At 39.5% G+C, this 20708-nt stretch overlaps 1 protein-coding gene across 2 annotated transcripts; it reads left to right on the top strand.

Moving 5' to 3' along the window:
* Positions 1-4736: 4736 nt before the first annotated feature.
* On the top strand, positions 4737-20280 carry SLC27A2 (solute carrier family 27 member 2). Of its 2 annotated transcripts, XM_075764667.1 has the most exons (10): positions 4740-5233; positions 8139-8348; positions 9341-9499; positions 10003-10127; positions 12538-12732; positions 13084-13174; positions 14880-15078; positions 15681-15778; positions 18372-18502; positions 19599-20280. In XM_075764667.1, exons 1-10 carry the CDS (start codon positions 4756-4758, stop codon positions 19773-19775), a joined length of 1863 nt encoding a protein of 620 aa, XP_075620782.1. In that variant the 5' UTR covers positions 4740-4755; the 3' UTR covers positions 19776-20280. The 2 variants fall into 2 exon arrangements, with proteins under 2 accessions (XP_075620783.1, XP_075620782.1); XM_075764668.1 differs by lacking the exon at positions 12538-12732 and having other exon boundaries at positions 4737-5233.
* Positions 20281-20708: the final 428 nt, after the last annotated feature.

The following is a 20708-nucleotide window of genomic DNA, read 5'->3' as shown; positions in this document are numbered from 1 at the left end:
TCTGATTGCGACTTTACAGAAACACTGTGGTAATACTGCAAATAAACCTTTAATAGCAACTGTATTAGCTGTGAACTTGAAAATGGGACAGAAAGGCATTTGAAACTGGAAACTGAAGATTGGAGACTTCAGTTTAGTGATCCTGAAAAATACCCAGTTGGGGCTTTTAGTGGGAAAGGTCAGGTGAAATAGGTAAGAAAAGAACCAACCCAGCTGATCTGTTACACAGGTTCACTGAAGCCACAAGTCATCCACTCTGAATCCCATCAGTAATTAGGTATTGTTTTGTGGTATGATTATTGTCACTTGAGCTAGCTAGAATGGAGCATGCTGCCTTGGTACCATTAGTGAGTTCTCCCATCGAACCTTAAAAAAAGCAAAAAACAGAAGAGAAAAAGAAAGGAGGCTAGCTGCACAGAAAATGCTGCAGCCTGGAGCATCCTATGGTTAGCCAGCATAAGGAGTGCTGGGCTTTCCCATGCTCCCTGTCCGCGTACCTTCTGCTTAATTAACAGTACAGCGAACTTGAATCCCAATTTAATACAAACTTTCAGTCACTTGTTACTCTCTGGTGACATCTCGTGGATCGAAGCAAGGTGTCCCTGCCTGCTGGCAAACCCTGCAAAGCCTCAGTGTCTGAACCTGCGGAGTGGCAGTCTCTTTCCCAAGTCTAAGGAGCTCTACAGTGTCCGACGAGGTTTAGCTTTCCTTTATTTTTCCCTTCCTTTCCTGCTCTGTGGATAGTGCAACTGAGCACTGTAGCAACAAGACCCCTACAAAGAATTTAAAATAGAGGTAAGCAGGAAAAAGGCAAATGAGAGAGTAGAGCACAGAAACCAAGAAAAGAGGAGAGTAGCGAAAAAATTTCATTAACTGTATTTTCTATTAGTAAAACAGATTCTATAGTCTAAAGCTGAGTATAAGCAAGTGTTGAGCAATTAGGATTTCATAGCTGAAGTCAAGAGGAACATATGCACTCCTTGCCACAGCGGCAAGAGCAAGCAATTAATCAGCACCACATAATTGTAGCTCATTGTACCCTGCAAATAGTAAGCAATTAAACCTCCCAGCATGCCTGTGCATCATTCGCAGGGGCTGGAAATAAAACCTTGTCCCAGATTCAAGTTGTGACAGTAATAAATGGAAAAGTTAGTAATACTTTGCTCAAAATATTAATTGATTTTGGATGGTTAATTTTGGAGCCTTCATTTCAAATTACTTAGGCATTCATTATCTAAGTTAAATTTATATGTTTATTATATAAGATAATTATGTAAGCTTAAATTATAGCCTCACAATGTAGGAAAAAAATCACTTCTACATAACAAGAAATACAGTCCCTTGTGACCTCTGCAGGCACCTTGAAATTCAATCTGTCCCTCACGGAGGATATTAATGCAGAAAAAAAAGGAGAGTTCCATGAATGTCAGCTATTATGGAAGTATAGCAGAAAGGTATCTTCCACAAAACATTGGTAGACTGAAAGCTGGAAATGAGGAGACTATGGAAATGGAGCATACATAGGAAGTCATAAACTCATTAACTGTGCACCCACTGAAACCACAGTGAGCAGCATCTTTTTGCCACGCAGCCTATACCTGTGCAGGCTCTGAAGGGGTGCTTGAGCAGTGCTGAACATTGCAAGAGAACTTATGCAGAGCATGGGCGACATCCAGCACAGGACAGCACTGCTGACTGCCCATGGTGGGCCAAGCCCTTGACCAGTTTCCAGCACAGGCTCAAGCACACATGCCTCTTGTAACACTAAACAAGTGTCAACCTGTCATAGGAAGCCCCATCGGGTCTCTCCAAAAAAACCTGCATTTAGAGTAGCTAACTGAAAGAAAAAAAAAAAAAAAAAAAAAAAAAAAAAAAAAAAAGAAGGTAAGGTATTAAATAGGATTTACTGAACTATAAAACTTAGCAAACAACTAAGTCAATGAAAAAGCACTCCTTGTCCCTAGGCTAATAATATTTAAATTGATACTTGGTTCAGCAAAAATACTGAAGCATACTGCAATTTATAGCCAAAGCAACAGCTGGTTTGAACAAAAATATCAACATACACTATGGCAGTCCATAACATTAGTCAGGCACAAAATAGCCTGCCTGGATTAGTAATTCCCTCACAAAAATAATTTAAAAAACAGAAAAGCACTAGCCATTTCAAAGTCACATCATATGTGACACATTTCATGATATACTAACCTCAAACAATTTACGAATTACCAGTTAATTGCCTATTAAAACTGCCATAGTAATGAAAAATACTTGAACAAACAAAACTATATCTAGCAGTGGACTAACACAGCTTCACCCCTGGGGTTACTGAAGAAAACTAGATTGTCTCAGTGTGCAGCACAGACTAATTCCTAACAGGACTTTGCTTTGTATGCTTTTAGAGAGCAAAACAAAACTTAGTCATAAATCAAGAGTATCAGAAGGAACACTACAGACATAGGTAGCTAGGGCTTGGTAAATGTCAGAGAAAATAACAGGAACTGAAGAAGTGTAGTCTGTTTCAAATTTGGAGGCTACCCGAATGCCTAGTAATGCTGACTAAACTGTTGAATTCTAGTTGCCATTGCTAGGTTAAGCATTGGTAAATACTGCCTCTGAAATTTAACTGTCTCAGCAAGCTAGCTAGTCTTGACTGAAATCTTTGTAGAGCTGAAAACCTTTATGAGGAGACTGTAATTGGAGGACAGTGGAAAAAGTTTATTTCAAGGAATAGCTTAGAAGAACAATGCATTCAGGAAAGCATGGCCAGCAAACCAAGTATGTGTTGTGTGAAAATTTACAAGGTTTTTTAAAAAAATCATCCTGAATAATAAGGCAGCCAAAGGTCCTTCAAAATGTCACTGGGGCACATTCACAATCAATTAATCTGAGGCTTTTAGCTCTCCAGGCTGCTGATTCCGATCCCCTACTAAAGTTACAGAACTAATGCCACTGCCCATGCGAGAAAGTCAGACACGTAACTGAAGAAGAAAAGGTTACATAGGAAAACTCTTCAGAAAGCCCATTGCAGGACCACAGCACAGTATTGCTACACACTCTTCTGAGAAAGAGGCTGGAATTAGTTACGGTAGTTCAGCAATGCTTTGGAAGGACTGGCTGTGAACATAGCCTGTAGGGTGTGCTAAGTTCTCACACGTCTCTGAGGCAGTTACCATCAGATAAAGAAGCTTTCAAAAATACTCTGTTGCTTTTACAGCTGTGAAGTAACTCTTAAAAAAACTCTGAGGCACCAGTTTGAAACAGTAGCTCTGTTACAGAAGAACTGTAAAAAACCCCTCAAATTTATCCAAATACTAAAGCCTAATGATAGTCAACATTTACGCTAGACATAAACCAGTTAATTTTCACCTGCGCTAGCTCCCTGAACCAGGTCCTCACTCAGTCCCATGAGTTCTAACGCTGGCTCATGGGGAGGAGTATGTGGGCAGGAAAGGCGTTGCTGGCTGTAGGCCACTTGCAATCCACCAGGTCCAGTTTCAACTGCAAAAGCTGCCTGGGAGGTCTGCCCACAGCTGAACTAACTGGACGGCTCTGCTCCCTCCTACCCTACTTGAACATCCAGCACTTGTGTTGCATTAGGGCTAGCCGCAGCTCCACCTAGCAGCAAACTGAATTTATCTGGCAGGCGGAACAGTCTGCAGTGAAAAAAAGTTTCCTGGCAGATCAATGACCTGAATCAACTCACCTTGCGGTGAGAATACTCGATTTTATAATAAAAGGGGAGCAGAAAACTGTGAACAAGAGAGCAGGAAACTGTCCTCTTGGTGGCACTTAGCAGAACATAAAATTAAAAATAACAAAAAAAGACAGAAAAAGCAGCCCTTATTCACAGTAATGGCTGCCTCACGAAGAAAAGCACTGGGTCGCTGGGTCCAGTCAGAAGGGTGAAATTCCTGGAGTTTGCTCCAAGGTTGTCTGAGCAACTAATGTGTCTCAGCCTTGGACAACAGCAAGACAGAGAGACTGAGACTGTAAATTCCTTTTGTGCATCTAGAATACTAATAAAAGTGGGAGGTTTTAATTAAAAAAAAAAAAGTCACACCCCAAATTTTCAGTTGGCTCAGCTACTCTTTAGATATTAGCCTATTTACCACACAGCGAGGAATAGCACCAGGACTGGTACGAGAGGGGGGTAGGAACATTTTCCCCAGGGCAGCTCACCACTTAATCTGCTTCATCCTAAATTTCTCCCGGGGTGAACCTCGACTAGGCATGGCTGCCTTTGCCACTGGTGTCTGCAGCTTCACAAGGGGACGGGCAGATGGCCCTTACCCCATGCAGGATGCATCCAGCCTCTGAGACGGGCACCGGCCCTGATCACAACGAAAGATGCCAACCTTCTGCCCTGAATCTGCGTTGTCTCTTCTGCTCCACCGCCGCGCCCAGCTTCTGAGACCGCATGCAGGCAGGCAGCCCGCAAGCACCTGCAAGGCTGCGACTCCACCTTGGTTTGCACCACCTGCTGCGCTTCCATTCCCTACAGATGTCACCAAGCAGGCCCTCTAGCTACGGCAGGGAGCGACCGCCACCGAGTTAGACAACGCTTCTGGGGGGAGGATCGACTGCGGCGGTCCGTCAGCACCTGGCGGGGCCCGCCGCCCTGGGGCTGTGAGGGGGGGGGGGCGAGCCGCGGTTCTCCCCGTCCCTCCGTGGGCGCGAGGCGCGGCCGTTAATCGTTCCGCCCCCCCCCGGCGCGAGGCGCAGCGGTTGTGCTCGAGCGCGCGGCGCGGCGGCATGCTGCACGCCCTGTGCACTGCGCTGGCGGGGCTGCTGCTCCTGCCGCTGCTGCTGCGCTGCGCCTGGCCCTACTTCTTCCAGGACCTGCGCTTCGCCCTCACCATGGCGCGGGTAGCGAGGAGGGCGCGGAGAGCCGGTGCCCGCCGGCCCGCTGGCACCTTCCTGGACGTCTTCGCGCGGCGGGCGCGGCAGACGCCGAACAAGCCGCTGCTGCTGTTCGGCGACGAGGTCTCCACTTACGAGCAGGTGGAGCGGCGGAGCAGCCAGGCGGCGCGGGCGCTGCGCGACGCCGCGGGGCTGCGGGCGGGCGGCTGCCTGGCCCTCTTCATGGACAACCGTCCCGCCTACGTTTGGGTCTGGCTGGGCTGCGCCAAGCTGGGCTGCGCCATGGCTTGCCTCAACTCCAACATCAGGGCCGCGTCCTTGCTGCGCTGCTTCCAGAGTAGTGCGGCCACCGTGCTGCTGGCGGCCCCAGGTGAGGAAAGCACCGGCCCCGGCCGGGGGGAGCGGAGCGGAGCCGCGGGGGCCTTCTCGGTTGCCTGTCCCGCGGTGGCGGGGCTCCTCTCCGGGCTTGTGGGCGCGCAGAGGTGGCGGGGAGGCAGCGCCGGCTTTGCCCCTGGGGCCTCTCTCGGGAGCGGGGGACGCTGTCTGCGTCCCGTCCTCTAACCGCGAGTTTGGCGATTTGGGAAGTTGCTTCAGACCAGATGAAAGGAAAAGATTTTCAACAATTTGCACCGTGTTTTCGTTTTCAGCTCATGTACAAGACGTGGGCATTGAGCTCTGATACCTTGTTAGCTATTTGATAAGGATAACAAAGACCTAGAAATAAAATAGCCCTCAGTCATAAACAACAGGATTAATTCATGGTTATGTTCATGCAAATGTCCCAAACAGAAATAAGGTAGCACAGAAAAATCCTCTCGCTGCTGCTGGACAGCGACTTGGACACACGCAGGTGGCTGCAGTCTAAAAGCTTTCATCAAGCTTCAGTTCAAAGCAAAACGTGTGGCTCCATGTACATAAACCATATTTCCTTTTCCGTAGAAGAGACTTTGACATAATAATGTGTTTCAGAGAGCTGCATTCTGTTCCATATAGAGCAGAGACCTTATTTCATGCCCAATCCTTTATATATATTTGTATGTATATGCATACATACAGTATGAATGACTGACGTATGGGAAATCAAAGATACTCTTTATCTGCCTAGACTTAACAACTTCTACAGGAATATATACTCCATTTCAGCTAAATAGTCAAACTCTTTCATCTACTGTATGTAACTGAAATATTTTATATGCCCTAAAACCTTAGGAGTTCCAATTTCTGCCTCAGAATAAATTCTACACAATCTCTGAACTTTTGAAATTAATCAGTATTTGAATTATTAGCATATGTGGGAAAAGCTGTGGTGTCAGATAGGAAATATATTTTTCCTCTTTCTATAACATACTTGCCTCAAATTTTCTAAAAAAGCCTTCAGCTCTGAGGAAAAAAAAAGTAAAACAAAAATTGGAGCCTTATTCATAAAAATTGACTACCAGCTTGACTCCACAAGTGATTGCTGGATATCAGGAGAGGATAGAAGTCTAGGTCTTTTCTGCTGGACCTCAATTCTCTCTGTTCTTATTTTGATCCTTTATTATGCAGAAGAAAGATACTGTCTCATCAGAACTTGCCATCACATGAGATCTTGTCTGTGTGCTTGCACAGATAAGTTTCTGAAAAGAAATATGCTGTATTCATTAATACAGTTTATATATCATTAAAGTTACTTATACCTACAATAAAATATGGATTTCAAAGTTTATTAGAGGGTTATTTATCTCAGTGGAAGTTTATTGTGGGTTATTTATCTCTAAAGTGCTAGCTCATTAGATACTTGCATAAAAGGCCTTATTTTATCTCCTTTATGCCTGATAGCGTCTAAGGAGAAGAACTCCTCTCCCACCCAGCTTTACTCTCTGTGCAGTCCAGCATCTGTGTAGTGCTGGAGAGCATAGGTGGAATGGAGGAAGACAGGCCAGGCTGTGCTAATATTTTAAGGTTTCCTTACCTCTTCACTAAAAGAAGTCTTCATTAGATTTTTGTGAGTAGCCTGGTGGCTACAGGGCACCCACAGTAATCCCAGGATGGTTTTTGGACCAGAGTTACAGCAGAAGTACAGAATTGTTTGATTTGGAATTCCGGAGTCTGCCAGACTTGAAAGGGTAATGCTTTTATTGAAGTTACTGCTTTTGTGCAATTGAGACGAACTTTTGATGTGGATCTTGGCTTTATCTAGTCAATTAGTGTGGAAATATAATTTCCAGTAACAGATTTAGTTTTCAGTATTAAATTCCCTCAGACATTTGTTGATTTAATAATATTTAATTTATTCTTTGCTTTCAAATAAAATAGAAGTGGTAAAAAATAAATTACACATTATGGAAAGTTTTATATTATGATGTTTCAGTGAAAGTGGTGTTAGGAATTAATTTTAAATCCTGTGGATTATCTATTCAAATAAAAGCACCTGTGAGTTGGAAGGCTTTTAGTCTGCATTCCTAAAGAAAAATGGTGTATACAATTGCATCATTTGTCTGGTCATCTTCACTTGAATCCATTATCCAATTATCCAGCTTCTTAAGGGAATAAAAGCCTCGAGGATGACTACATTCTTTCCAACTTGGTTGAAACTGGCAGTGAGTAGAGGAGAGACACCTGCATTACTGCTTCAATAAGAGAAAGGCAGACAGGACTTGATCATGCAGGGAGTTAGCCCGCTCATTGCTCATAACTGAAACCATCTTGTTGGTTGGAGATAGCAGGGGAAACGTGAGGCGAACTGGGATTAATCAAGGCACATGTAGGAGACTGGCATAGGGAAAGACAGAACACAACTATCTAGGAGTCCGGGCTTCAGTAGTACCACTACTTACTAAGTCACTCTTCATTCTGCTTTTCAGTGTTTCTTCCATTTGTGTTGGGACTTGAGAAAGATGAGTTGCATAAAACATAGTGGTGATTTAAGCAGCACCTAACTTTGTGTGGGCGCTTGCCAGGCATTTCCCCATGGTGGAGAGGGAAGTTAGCAACATGGAGCTGGTGATGCTCCCTCAGAGTCTTGCAAGGTCTGCAGGCAAGGGGAAATGTGCTTGGATTGCTCCTCTGCAGTTCTGTTCCCGCTGCAGAAAATCAGATCAAATCAAATCACTCCCAGTTCTGTGGGGAGACACTGTTCCTCTTCAGTCCTTTTTGCTGGATTCTGAAGTGACTTGAGCATGAGTTTCTCCCAGCAGCTAAACATGAAAGCTGCTGAGCCAAAGTTGATGCACCAATAGCATAGGTCACAAAATAATACAGAATTTTCATATAATACTTCTTCTCTCCTCTTTAAGAACTGAAGGAATCTGTTGAAGAAATACTGCCATTCTTGAAGAAAGAAAATGTTAAAGTTTATTATTTAAGCAAGACATCTGCTACAGAAGGAGTTGAGAGCTTTCTTGATAAAGTAGATGCTGCTTCAGATGAGCCTACTCCATTGTCTTGGAGATCAGACATAACCTTTAAAACTCCTGCCATGTACATTTATACTTCTGGTACTACAGGTAACGTAAATTCACAAAAACTATATGGATGGCCATACATTCCTCCCAACATTGTGATTTTTTTTTAGTAAGGAAAGAGAAGCTGTTACTTCACATTAATTCCTAGTCACATTCATTCCCCCTCAGGAAACTGGAAATTTGATATCTGTATCTAACAGCAAAAAGCACATAGAATGTAGGCTGACTTCACGCACTAAATCTGGGGGGAGGGACTGAAGTAAAAGCCAATTAAACATACAAGTTTTATGCCAGTAAGGTCACTAAGACTCTCTCTTACCCTAGACACACTGTATGTGTCTTGGCATCCACCTTATACTCAGTATCTTTGGAGCGTGAACTCTAAATGCTGGCCTCCTCTTAGGGCAGGAACTCCTTTGGAAGGGAGGAAGTACAAATTTGAATCCTATTTGGACTGCAGAAGGCAACTCGGGTGTCCTTCATCCTTGTTAACGTCTCTGTTCTTACAGAATAGGCAGGCACTGCCATTGTTTTGTCTTCTAGCATCTGTTTCAGCAAGTAATCAGCTCAGCTGTATCTGATGGGAAACCAAGAGGAGATTTTGTAGTATGAATTCTAGTTTCATCTAGGACGACTCAGAGCTGCAAGGAGATCCCTAATTCCAGAAGAGATGTGAGATCTGAGATTAACCTCTATTTTAGCATTTCCATTCTCTTTGCTCAGCATGCTAGATTCCCCAAATCCCATTTCCTTATTCCCTAGGTGCTTGTTATTCCTAGGTACCATAGTACTGGGAATTTGGGCACTTTAATAGAGGGGTTATCACCTAACAGTTACACTTGGGAAGACATAGGATCCTCACTAAGGCTAAACACTGATGTGTTGCATAGACATAAGCTGCATACCTCCCTGAACTCATCACTTGCGTCAGTAAATAAGATAAAATCTTTTCTTAAGCCCTTGTGAAACTGACTGGTCTTACTATGTTTATTGTTCAGGTGAAGTTACATGTCTTTTTGCTTGACTTTAAACAGGTCTTCCCAAAGCTGCAGTCATTAACCATGAACGCATAATGCTAGCTTGTGGTTTGTTTGATGCTGGCAATGTTACCTCAGAAGATATTGTGTACACTGCTCTACCCCTCTATCATAGCTCTGCCCTTCTCATTGGAGTCCATGGATGTATCATGAAAGGTACCATGTACTTGACTAGTATGAACAGGTTTCTGTGCAGAATTCACACACAGATACGATCACAGAACGTAAGCCTTTCCCTAGCTACCAAACTTTGAGCTGAAATACTTGGTTATACACATGTCTATTACCAGAAACTCTGTAAGTCAATAGACGTTCTTGTTCCTCTGTCATCTTCATATGAGTCACACAGATCTTCACCCTGTACAAATTTTATTTCACCACCTGGACAAGCAGGATATATTCTTTCTTACATGACAGTTCTTTGCACACTTTTAGGGTAAATTAGTAGTGATGTTTAACTTTTGATGAATAGAAATAGAGGTTAAACCAATTATTCAGCATGGATTGTATTTAAATATGTTTTAGGAAGAGTTCTTCCAAAAAGTATATAATCCTAATTCTAAAAGTTTTCCACAATGCCATGCTAAGAAATTCTATATGGTCTTATGATATAATAAGAATTGTTCCTTCTGTTGGTTGTTCTACTTCTTTCTACACAGGTGCAACTATTGTTTTGCGTGCCAGATTTTCAGCAAGCCAGTTCTGGGATGATTGCAGAAGATATAATGTAACAGTGATACAGTATATTGGGGAAGTGCTTCGGTATCTGTGCAGTGTTCCACAGGTAAAATTAACCGCCTTTCTTTTTTGGCTAATTACTGGGAATATTTGTTATATTATGCTTAAAATCTAACCATAAGTGGAGGGGAAGAAAAGTTTGGTAATGTTAGCCACACAGAGACATTTAGCTTAACCATTGAAGTGACCTGTTTATCAAAAATAACAGATTTGTAACAAAAAACAAGGAACGTGAATGGCTGAACCTGAAGCGCACTGAATGATACAGTTGAGTGGTATTTGAGGCTGTCTTACAGATTACTCATTACTGATGGCTGCTTACCTACACAGGCCAGATTTTAAGATAATCACAGATAACTTAGCTCTCGTTATTTAACATAAGGATTTTTGTTTACTCAGTACGTAGAATTCAACACCAGTGGAGAAAACACTTTTACATAAGCAAAGTTTATAAGCTTAATATTTGATCCCATGTACCCATATGCGTGCTACTTTGAGTGCACAAGTCTCCCAGAAAGATGGGATTAACGTTTTAGGAATGCAAGAACTTGACTGAATGGATGGTATTACTTAAACTGTTGTGGTGCCAAAAGGGCTTGGCCTGTTGTTGCAGCTGTAACAGAGAGACATCTTTTTCCAGGAGAAACTCCTGGTAAAAGCAAGATCCACATTAACTTTTATCTATGCTATCATTTCTTTCCTTTACACATGCACAGAAGAAAAAAGCTCAGTATGTTTCACAGATTTCTTTCTGATTGTATTTCCAGCTAACTTGCATTGTCATTTCAGAACAAATGAACAGCCCAAGTATAGAAATCACCTTAAGGGTGAATCATTAAGTCCTTCCTTCCTTCTTTCATTAACTGTGACTAATTAATAGCTAAATAAATTTCTTTATCTGCCTAAGCAAATGGGGAAGAAAGATTGAAAATAGAGACTTAAGAACAACCAAGAGATGAGGGACAGTGTGGATCCAAGCAGCATCCTTTCCCCAGTGAATCATTTCAAAATAAAGTGTTTAAGGTCAAACATATAAATCCCAATTAACTGCAGTTGGAAAAAAACTTCCCATGAGAGACTAAGGTATTGTGTACGCTGTTGTAGAGCATCATCTACCACCAAAAAAAAAAAAAAAAAAAGATTTTCTAAGAAGTGAACAAGTCATTTAGATGCTATGCAGAATTCCAGCAGATTTCATTGTTCTATTTTAAGCTTGGTTCTTTGCTAACATGTTATTGGCAGATCTCCCAATATTACAGAGAGGACTATATATTAATGTGTTTCTTTAGATTAAATTTAAACATCCATTTCCAGACTATTCTGCAGAAGAGCAAGAGTAAAAATCCAGAAGTGATGTGACTAGGTCCAAAATAAAATTAAAGTTTTACAGTATTTAAAAATTGTAGCCATTTTTATTGTGGCAATTTTTGGTCTTTTCTGAGAATATGACACTATAAGACCAATCTATATTTGTCTTAATGGCCACATTTCTCTCTTGAATTGCTCCTTGCAAGAGCATTTTGCAATTTCAATATTCCGTGCCCATCTTCTATTCCTACCATCTACTGCATTGCCCTCTGCACTGCATTCCCTGAACTACATAAAACAAACATACTTATTCTGCAGAAATACATATTCTAGTTTGTTGCTGACAGAACAGTCTTATTCTTTCAACAAGTATTGCAAGATAAGAAGCCAATATATATTTTAAAAGACTCTTTGTGCCTTAAAATACTATTAAATTATGTAATAAAAGAAACAGTAGGAGAAAAAGGCAGGAAGTAGGACAAAACAGCCTTTCCATATTTTGCTAAAATTCTCTCAGGCTATTGTTATTCATTAGCATGTTAGATATGTTTATGAATTACAAGTGTCTGACCCAGTTCAGTACTTCCTTTTGTTGAGGATAAATATAAACATCTAAGAGAAGGCATAAGTGGACTGCCATCCTCATTCTCTGTTTATCGCTTTAGTCTGTAAACAGAAAGATCTAATAGCACTGTTAAAAGTGATATGAAATGTGGTAACTTAATTTTTAGCAGGCTGAATCCTGCACTTTAATGGCAGAAGGGATTTCCTTTCCGCCCAAACACCATTTTAAATCCTGCAAACCTTTTGCTAAATTCGGAGTAAAATTACACTCTTCTGCAGATAGTCACCACAAGGCTTACAAATAAAATAGTTTAACATGGTGCCTGAGTTTCATTCTGTCCATATTTGTTCCTGTCTTCACCCAAATCAAGTTAGCTACTAACTACACTTAGATATATGGCCTAACTTGCTCAGTAATTTCCTTTTCCATATCAAACTCATGAGCTTAACTGTAATGATGTTTGCACACATTTTACTTCAGAATATGCTCAACACTTTTAGGCTAAAATTTCCTTCAGAATTTTCCAGAAGTAGAAGCTTTCACTCAGCAGAAATGTGAATTCATGAGTGTTTCCTGTTTCTAGAGAAACAATGATCAGGATCACAAAGTCAGACTTGCCATAGGAAATGGAATAAGGGCTGATGTTTGGAGGGAATTTATCCGAAGATTTGGAAATATTAATATTTTTGAGTTTTATGCATCAACTGAAGGAAACATTTCTTTTGTTAATTACACTGGAAAAATTGGTGCAGTGGGAAGAGTAAACTGCCTGCAGAAGGTAAGAACAACAACAAAACCTGGCATTTTGTCTGTCTTGGTGAAGTCTGGTGTATTGCCAAGGGCATATACCAGGCCACTTGTATGACATGTTGGGAAGAACCCAGGGCCCAGTTATGGATTTGTTCAGGGAGAAGATTCTCCCCAAGTACAGCATATAGCTGCCCATGCTAGATATCACAGATATCTCTCACTAGTTCAGGCAAAAGAACATTTAGACTCAGCACATCCAGTTGAAATGTGATGAATTTGACTCCTGTTAAATAGAAAGTTGACTATGTAGTATAATTCTGAAAATACTTTTCAAAGATTGAATATTCATGTGTATATACATTTTGCAAATTTTCACTAGAAAATCTTACGCTATGAACTGATTAAATATGACGTAGAGAAAGATGAACCAGTCCGAGATGAAAATGGATACTGCATAAGAGTTCCAAAAGGTAAAAACTTAACTGCTTTAAAAAATTTCAGAAAGGTATTTACTTTTTTAAATTACATCTCTTTGCATCACTTCTGTCTGGAAAGATGCTAAGAATTGCCATTGAGTAAGCCAGGTTTTTAAATACAAGTTAGAAAGCATACAACAGATTACATACTACTGTAATACAGCTTAACAGAAAGGTAAAGCACAGTGGGGAATGCAGCATCTGTATGGTTAGATTTTAATAACTTGTTTAGTTTAATAGTGGACACAGTAACATTTTTGAGTACAGATCATGACTTTCAGCAGGAGCTATTTAATCCTTCCCAGACTTTGTACTTAACACGCCACTAAAGAAACATTTGCGAAATAGAAAGCAGTTTTCTCCAGCAGTGGCTGAAACTTTTTGCCATTGGCAATAGAGAAAGCACACATGAAAATACTTCTTTTATAATATATCTTGATATCAGTTTTTATAGGAGGGGTTTATGTATTGGCACAGGCAAAACTGTGTTTAAACCAGATACTTGTGATACTTTTGATTTTGTTGCATTCTGTCATGTGTACAGTCATTACTGTGAGGACAGAAATGCTCACCTTCTCTGCGCATAAGGGAGGAGGTGGACGTGTTACCAACTGTGTTAAATTCTCATTGCTGAGAAATATACCAGTTATCTTAAGAGTGTCTTCTCTATAGGCAAACTCTCCTATGCCAACTGTCCCTATACAGTCTCTTGAGTTGGGATATGGAGGGATGTGCACACATATATTCCATATTTACATAAATGCACCCAATGTTTAAGTTGTTGAACTGCAGAGACGTGCAAAATATCTACAATGTAAGAGAGAAACCCATGAAAAATGTAAATCATAGAATCATAGAATGGTTTGGGTTGGAAGGGACCTTAAAGATCATCTAGTTCCAACCCCCCGCTGCGGGCAGGGACACCCTCCACTAGACTACGTTGCCCAAAGCCTCATCCAACCTGGTCTTAAACACTTCCAGGCTTGATGAGGACAGACTGTAATTTATATTGTATAGAGATAAAATTCACTCCAGTATGTAACATCCGTGCAAAGCTCTATATAACAAGGAGTTGAGTTTCAATTTATATAAACATATAGGTGTTCCTGCTCCCTTCATAAATTACTCCAGCTCTAGCACATGAAAGACTAAAGAACATACTAAGCAGCCTTTTGGTCTATTTTGCATTCAAAAGGAAAGCTGAACCCAAATATCTGGTTCCTAAATCCAGCTGAATCTTTCAATCGAGAAGTAGGGCTGCCCCATGCCAGCTGAGTTATGTGGAAGTAATCAGTGGTCACCTTCTAAAGACACGTCTGATGCCATGTGTAAAAGTTTCCTTTGTAGACACAGCTCCTATTGAGTCAGGTGTTTTAATCAGGTTGATGAAGCTGTCTAGAGAAACTGGGCAACTATTTTCCACTAACCAGACAAGACCTCAGAGATTCTGTTCTGCTGCATTAATATAAGCAGGTGATAAATTGTATTATCTACTGGCATTTCTGAGGGCTAGTGAATTGAGAGGACAAGGTAAAACTCAGTCTGTACCTCCACAAGTGATTTTGAAAGACGATTATGACAAAATTCTTAAATAACTCTATAACATCTGCAAACTTCACTGATGTAATGAAAACTAGGATTTTTTGGCAATTTACACTGTGTTTTTTAAACAAAGAGCAAATGTATTTCCTCTTCATAGGTAAACCCGGACTACTGATCTGCAAAATCACCCAATATGCACCATTTAGTGGCTATGCAGGAGCAAAACAGCAAACAGAGAAGAAGCAATTAAGAGATGTCTTCCAAAAAGGGGATTTATATTTTAATAGCGGTGACCTTTTAATGATTGACAATGATAACTTCATTTATTTCCATGATCGAACTGGAGACACATTCCGGTTAGTTTATTTATTTAAATGTTTGTCACATGAAAAAATTCTTACTCATTTTCAGGTTTGAATTCCCATCCAGTATTTCCTACTGACTGACAAAGAGGAATTCCTCTGACTTCAGTCAGAAAAAGAGAGGACTCCAAGTCACCTCAATCAATTGTGTTTACAGTTACATACAGAGCCCACAACAGTTTCAGTTTAGGGTGATGAATGAATGCTATTTTGAACAGTCAGAAACCAGTCACATTCATAGAACAAAAACATTGTGGTTTCACATTCACTGTGCTTTTAAAACTCAGAAAGCATAGAGCCTAGGATGGAATCTAAGCTAAGTAATATTTTGGGGTTTTGTTTGTTTAGAGCCATTTTAAGCATGATTAAACTAACTGTGTTAAAGTCTTCTGAGATTTGAATAAGCTGAAATGCATTGTTGAATTTTGCGGCATATTTTTCTCTACTTCTGATAACAAGCTCCTTGTTCTAGTGCAAAAGTGCTTTCTGGTCTCAAGCTCAGTGTTCAGCCCATTATAAAATCAGACATTAAAACACTGGAGATCACTACATGTATTACACATAGACATCATGACTGTAGGCTGTTTATTTTCCAGGTGGAAAGGGGAAAACGTTTCTACCACGGAGGTTGCAGATGTTTTAGGACTGATTGACTGTGTTCAAGAAGTTATTGTATATGGAGTATCAGTTCCAGGTATGAGTGAAATACTTGAAGTATTTAGAAAAAAGAATTTTTTAATATACTAACAAAATATCACTGTACTGAACTGCAGAGTATATGTAGCTCTACTTCAGCTTATTTTTTGTGAGCTACATTTGATACATTCCATCATTTAAATGTATGCAATATTAATTAGCTAAGAAAACACACCCAAAGCTTATATGAATGTAGTACAAAAAGAATACTAATAGGAGAATGGACAAACATTCCATTAAGTATCTTGGATATAAACATTGTTGTATCTTTTACAGAAATATAGCTCTGCAATTACTGTAGAGTGGGACAAACAAAATAAACTTGACTTTCTAGAAGAACATCACTTAAGAAATTGATTCTTCCCTTTTTCACCTTTCTTTAACAATCTGAAGGAATGCAAGAAGTTCTGACATGTTTACTACCTTTTTTTCTATACTTCTCAAAAATCTGTGAACTTTTGAACTTTTATAAACTCTTTAAGTGCTTTTAGCAGCTTTTTTCTTTTTTTTTTTCTTCCTAAATTGAGAGGCACCACTGCTAAAGGCAGATTCTCAGACACATTGGAAGACAAAAGAGGGAACAGATAGCTTTACTCTCCCTTCTTGTCTCCTGTATTTTGGACGTACCTTCCCATCCATGTTTCTTACTTACCCAAGATCTGCAGGGCTCCCATCTAGCTCCTCACTGAATTTGGTTGTGATGGACAGTTAAAATTAAACCCATTCTTAGAGCGTAATGTAGGGATCTGAAATCAAACAAACAAGGTTAGATTTGATTGAAATCCCCAGTATGGCATTGCACAAGTGGTTTGGATTAGGTGGCATAATACATTGTATGCCCTTAGAGTAGTCTAAGGAGGAGGAGGAATTTTGGATCCCCTATTAACTAGGTTAACAGATACATTAACAGCTATAACACATTTATATATATATTTATAGATATAGATAGAAAGATAGATATAGATATATTTAGCAGGTATCACAATTTTCCAGAAAGGCTTCCAAACTGCAGTATATCATAACATGGGTCACTTCAGTGACAATTTAGTATTTTGGAATGGAAAGGTGTGTTAAGAGATACTGCTCTTCCTACATCCGCCACTTCCTTCCACCATTCAACATGTGCAAGATTCTGTTAATGTTAAGATCCACTCACTGTTTCCTCTAGTGGAAGACATGAGACTAGAAATGCCCAGTGTTTCTGAGGCTAGAATAACAAGGCTGTTTTATAAACCAAAATGTTTATCAGAATAGTGAATTTAATTCAGATGAAGAAACTGTTTATTAATTATGCATGTCTCTACCTATTAATCTAAAATTAAAGCCTCTCTCTTTAAATCACTCTTGTTTTCATTTGCTTTGGGATAGGGATAAACACACAGCTGCCCTAGGAGACATTTCAAAAGAAAGGTAACAACTTAAATGGTGTAGAGTTCTTTATGTATTTCTCAAATTACACTCCAGGAAACGAGGAAGATACGCTCTTATTCTCAATGCTCTTGTAAAACCACACAGAAGAGGTGTTAATACCTAATTATAGATCAACTTTATGGAAAAAAAATACTGTTCAAACCAGTTCTCACCTTGGATTTGTGTAAGAACTGGGTGGATTGTGTAATTTTGTTTTCGGTTTTTACATGGCACAGAAATACTTGTACTTGAGTAATGCAGCTGGGGGTGATAGTACACATCACCTGAGAACTCATTAATTCAACACTCTAGATTTTGAATAAACAAGTTGGAATGCCAGGTGTCATCAGTATATAGTGTTAAAGGCAAACAGAAACAAGACTCAAAAGAAACTAAAGAACAATTAAATCTTAAATTAGCATGTGCTTGTGCTCTACTTTTCTGTAAGCATTAGATGCTACTTTTGTCACCTCCTCCTGTACACAATTCTGTGAAAGCATTCATATGGTTCTCATGTAAAACTTCGTATAAGAATATTACATATTTCATCTTGCATTACATGTAATCCCAGAAGACAAAAGGAACACCAAAGGTTTGTGTTAAAATGGTGTTCCATCCCTCAGCCACCAAAAGGAGAGGGAAGAAGCCCTCTCAGTATGTTAAACAAGTAAAAAAATCTGAAGCACTTAGATTTTTGCAGTGCTTAATTTATCATTCATATGGTAATAAACAATGGTAAACTGGGTCTTTATTCCTTTCTGTCCTCCTTCTGCACGCCTGAGCTTGTCAGCACAACAAGTACAAGCAGATTTACTGTGATTTATTGTAAAGTAAATTAACCCACACAATTAAATGCTGCTGCAGGCAGACTTCTGCCTCAGAGTACTGAGACCCGATTTTCCAAAGTCTTTCCAAAGACTTTCGAAAGAAGGATGATTTTTTCAAAATGTCTGCCATCTATAATTCTGATGCTAGGCTTTCAAAAGAGTTTGGCTTCTAACATGCTGAAGCCGTAAGAAAATCTAATCACTTAAGATGTCTAAAGGAAAATATGTTAGTATGTTTTCTAAAGTGGCTTAGAAGGAAGGGTTCACTTACAGGAGAAAGAAAAAAAAAAAAGGTTAGCCTGAAGTTCAAAGTTAGATATGAACTACAATTCTTTGCTGTCATTATTCCCTCAGGTTATGAAGGCAGAACAGGAATGGCATGTATTCGACTAAAGGAAGATTGTGAATTTAATGGAGAAAATACTTACAGGCACGTTAACACTCACCTTCCAAACTACGCAAGACCTCGTTTTATAAGGATAAAGGTAAACCAGTGTTCCTACGTAGCTTTTGTGTGTCCATCTGGATTGTGTTTTCTCGCTTTTCTATGAGGACTACGGACTTTCTAGTTATACTAGCAATTCTCAAAAAGGCTTCTTTTGTCTCTCACTTGCTCTTGTCATTTACCAATGTGAAGGCAGAACTGCACCCAGATGTTTCAGTTCAGCCTGAAAAAAACAAGTTGTATGAGCATCTACAGGATACCTGGCACATTTTAACATACAAAATCAGGAAGATCTCTTAGTGGAAAACACATTTCCTGTTGGATCCCTTCAACACAGTAACACAGCTGTGTACTCTGTTTAGTGCAGCTCCTTCTACGGACTGTTCTGTGCAAAATAAAAATCTACACGCAAACAAAAGCTTGCAATAGAGTTGTGTTTTGCAAGAGAGGCCTTAAATTTTTATCCTACCAGTGAATAAATAGTGAAACTTGAATTAGGAAAATGTTGCAAGAATGTCACTCTCACCGTACTTCTCAAGTTATTTATTTAAAATAAACATTGCTCCTTTAAGAAAGGTTGTGTATTCACTGAGATGATTCATGAGGACTAACACAGAGATACTAACATGTCTAATCAATCAATCGTTAAACGTTTAGTTAAACAAAACAGTTGACCAGCCAAGGTAGTGGTTTGTCTTGCCATCCCATGTAAAGTACAGTGAGTCTTGCCCAGTCTCCAACTGCCATTTTCTTTGCTCTTCTGAGAAAAATTCTGCTGTTTTTTGATCCAAGAACATAATTAAATACATTTCTGGATAAACCCCTTGATTCTCTCTGAGTAAAAGCTGAAAACTAGTGTTTTCCTGCCTCATTTAAATAAAATAGTAAGTTAAGCCTTTCAATAATGTTTCTGTGGCCTCAGCACTTCTTACATTCAGAGTAATTACTGGCCCACATATTCCACGATCCAGTTATCTGATGAATGCAGATAGTTTAGACCTCTATTAGTAAGCCTTTGACTTCTGTGCTGTGTAGGTTTTCTTTAAATATGTTTCCCTTTGAATTTAGAAAATCTAATCTAATGCCCACTATTATATGCTGACATTGATAAGTAGAGATGTACTTTTGTTTTTTAGAGTGCCATTGAACTTACAGCAACTTTTAAGTACCGTAAAGTACAACTAGTGGAGGAGGGTTTCAATCCAGCAGTCATCAAAGATCGCCTGTATTTCCTGGATGACAAGGAAAAGCTGTATGTACAAATGACCCGGGAGATTTATAACTCAGTAAGAAAACATGCCTTCAAATTGTGAGTGTGCTAAAAAAAAAAAAAAAGAAAAATCTCTATTTTATAATATTCAGTTTTTAAAGCATCTATTTTAACCTTGCCAGGAAATGCTATTTATTAATATTAGCAAATATCAGTACCTGAAATAAATTGTGAATGTGAGATTGTTTCAATAAAGCAGAAATTCTGCAACTCTACTTGTATCTTAGCCTGGCTTCTCCTCTCCTTCATACTTTGAATCTTACCTACCTTTCTACTGTGTATGGATGTATTATTACTGCTATGAATGTTAATATTGTGCACCTAAGCATGTGAAAGTGGGTACAATATAAGACATCTTTATGCAAATACATTTATACTCATATTAAAGGGTGATCCACTGCATCAATAAAAATTACATCCCTAACTCAAAATACAAAACTCATTAAAAAAGACCATTAATGAAGCTTACAGGTGTCTCTAATCAAAAAGAAGTCTGTATTAGATGCTTACATTAACTTTTATCCATTGCAGTAGACATGCCGCCTTATTTTTTTATGCATCAAATAATACATACACAGAATGAGGACAATTTATAAGAACAAAGATGTATTTTCCTTCGGGTGAATGGCAGGCCAGATACTTCATAATAAAGTGTGGCTTAAATTTCCCTAGGATCTAAAAAAAGGCAAATAACATTACAGAATGGAATAAATCTGTTCTTCCTAGAAAGGGCTAGCAGGCCAAATATTACTACTACTTGTAACACATGCCTCACTATACCCCACTGTGAGCTTAGCTGATGTTGTCTAAAGGGATGGAAATTGTTCTGATTAACCAAACTGATGGTTTATATAACTTGAGAATAGTTGTACTGGGTCAGACTGAAGATCCATCTGGCCAAGTACGCTGCCTTCAGGATGGCGTGATAGTAGACGTCTGGAAACAATTATGAAGAAGGCAGCAAGCATCCAGCAGT

This window comes from Balearica regulorum, chromosome 12 (assembly GCF_011004875.1).
Source record: "Balearica regulorum gibbericeps isolate bBalReg1 chromosome 12, bBalReg1.pri, whole genome shotgun sequence".
NCBI classification, from domain to species: Eukaryota; Metazoa; Chordata; class Aves; order Gruiformes; family Gruidae; genus Balearica; species Balearica regulorum.
This window is presented reverse-complemented; position numbering and strand designations above follow the sequence as displayed.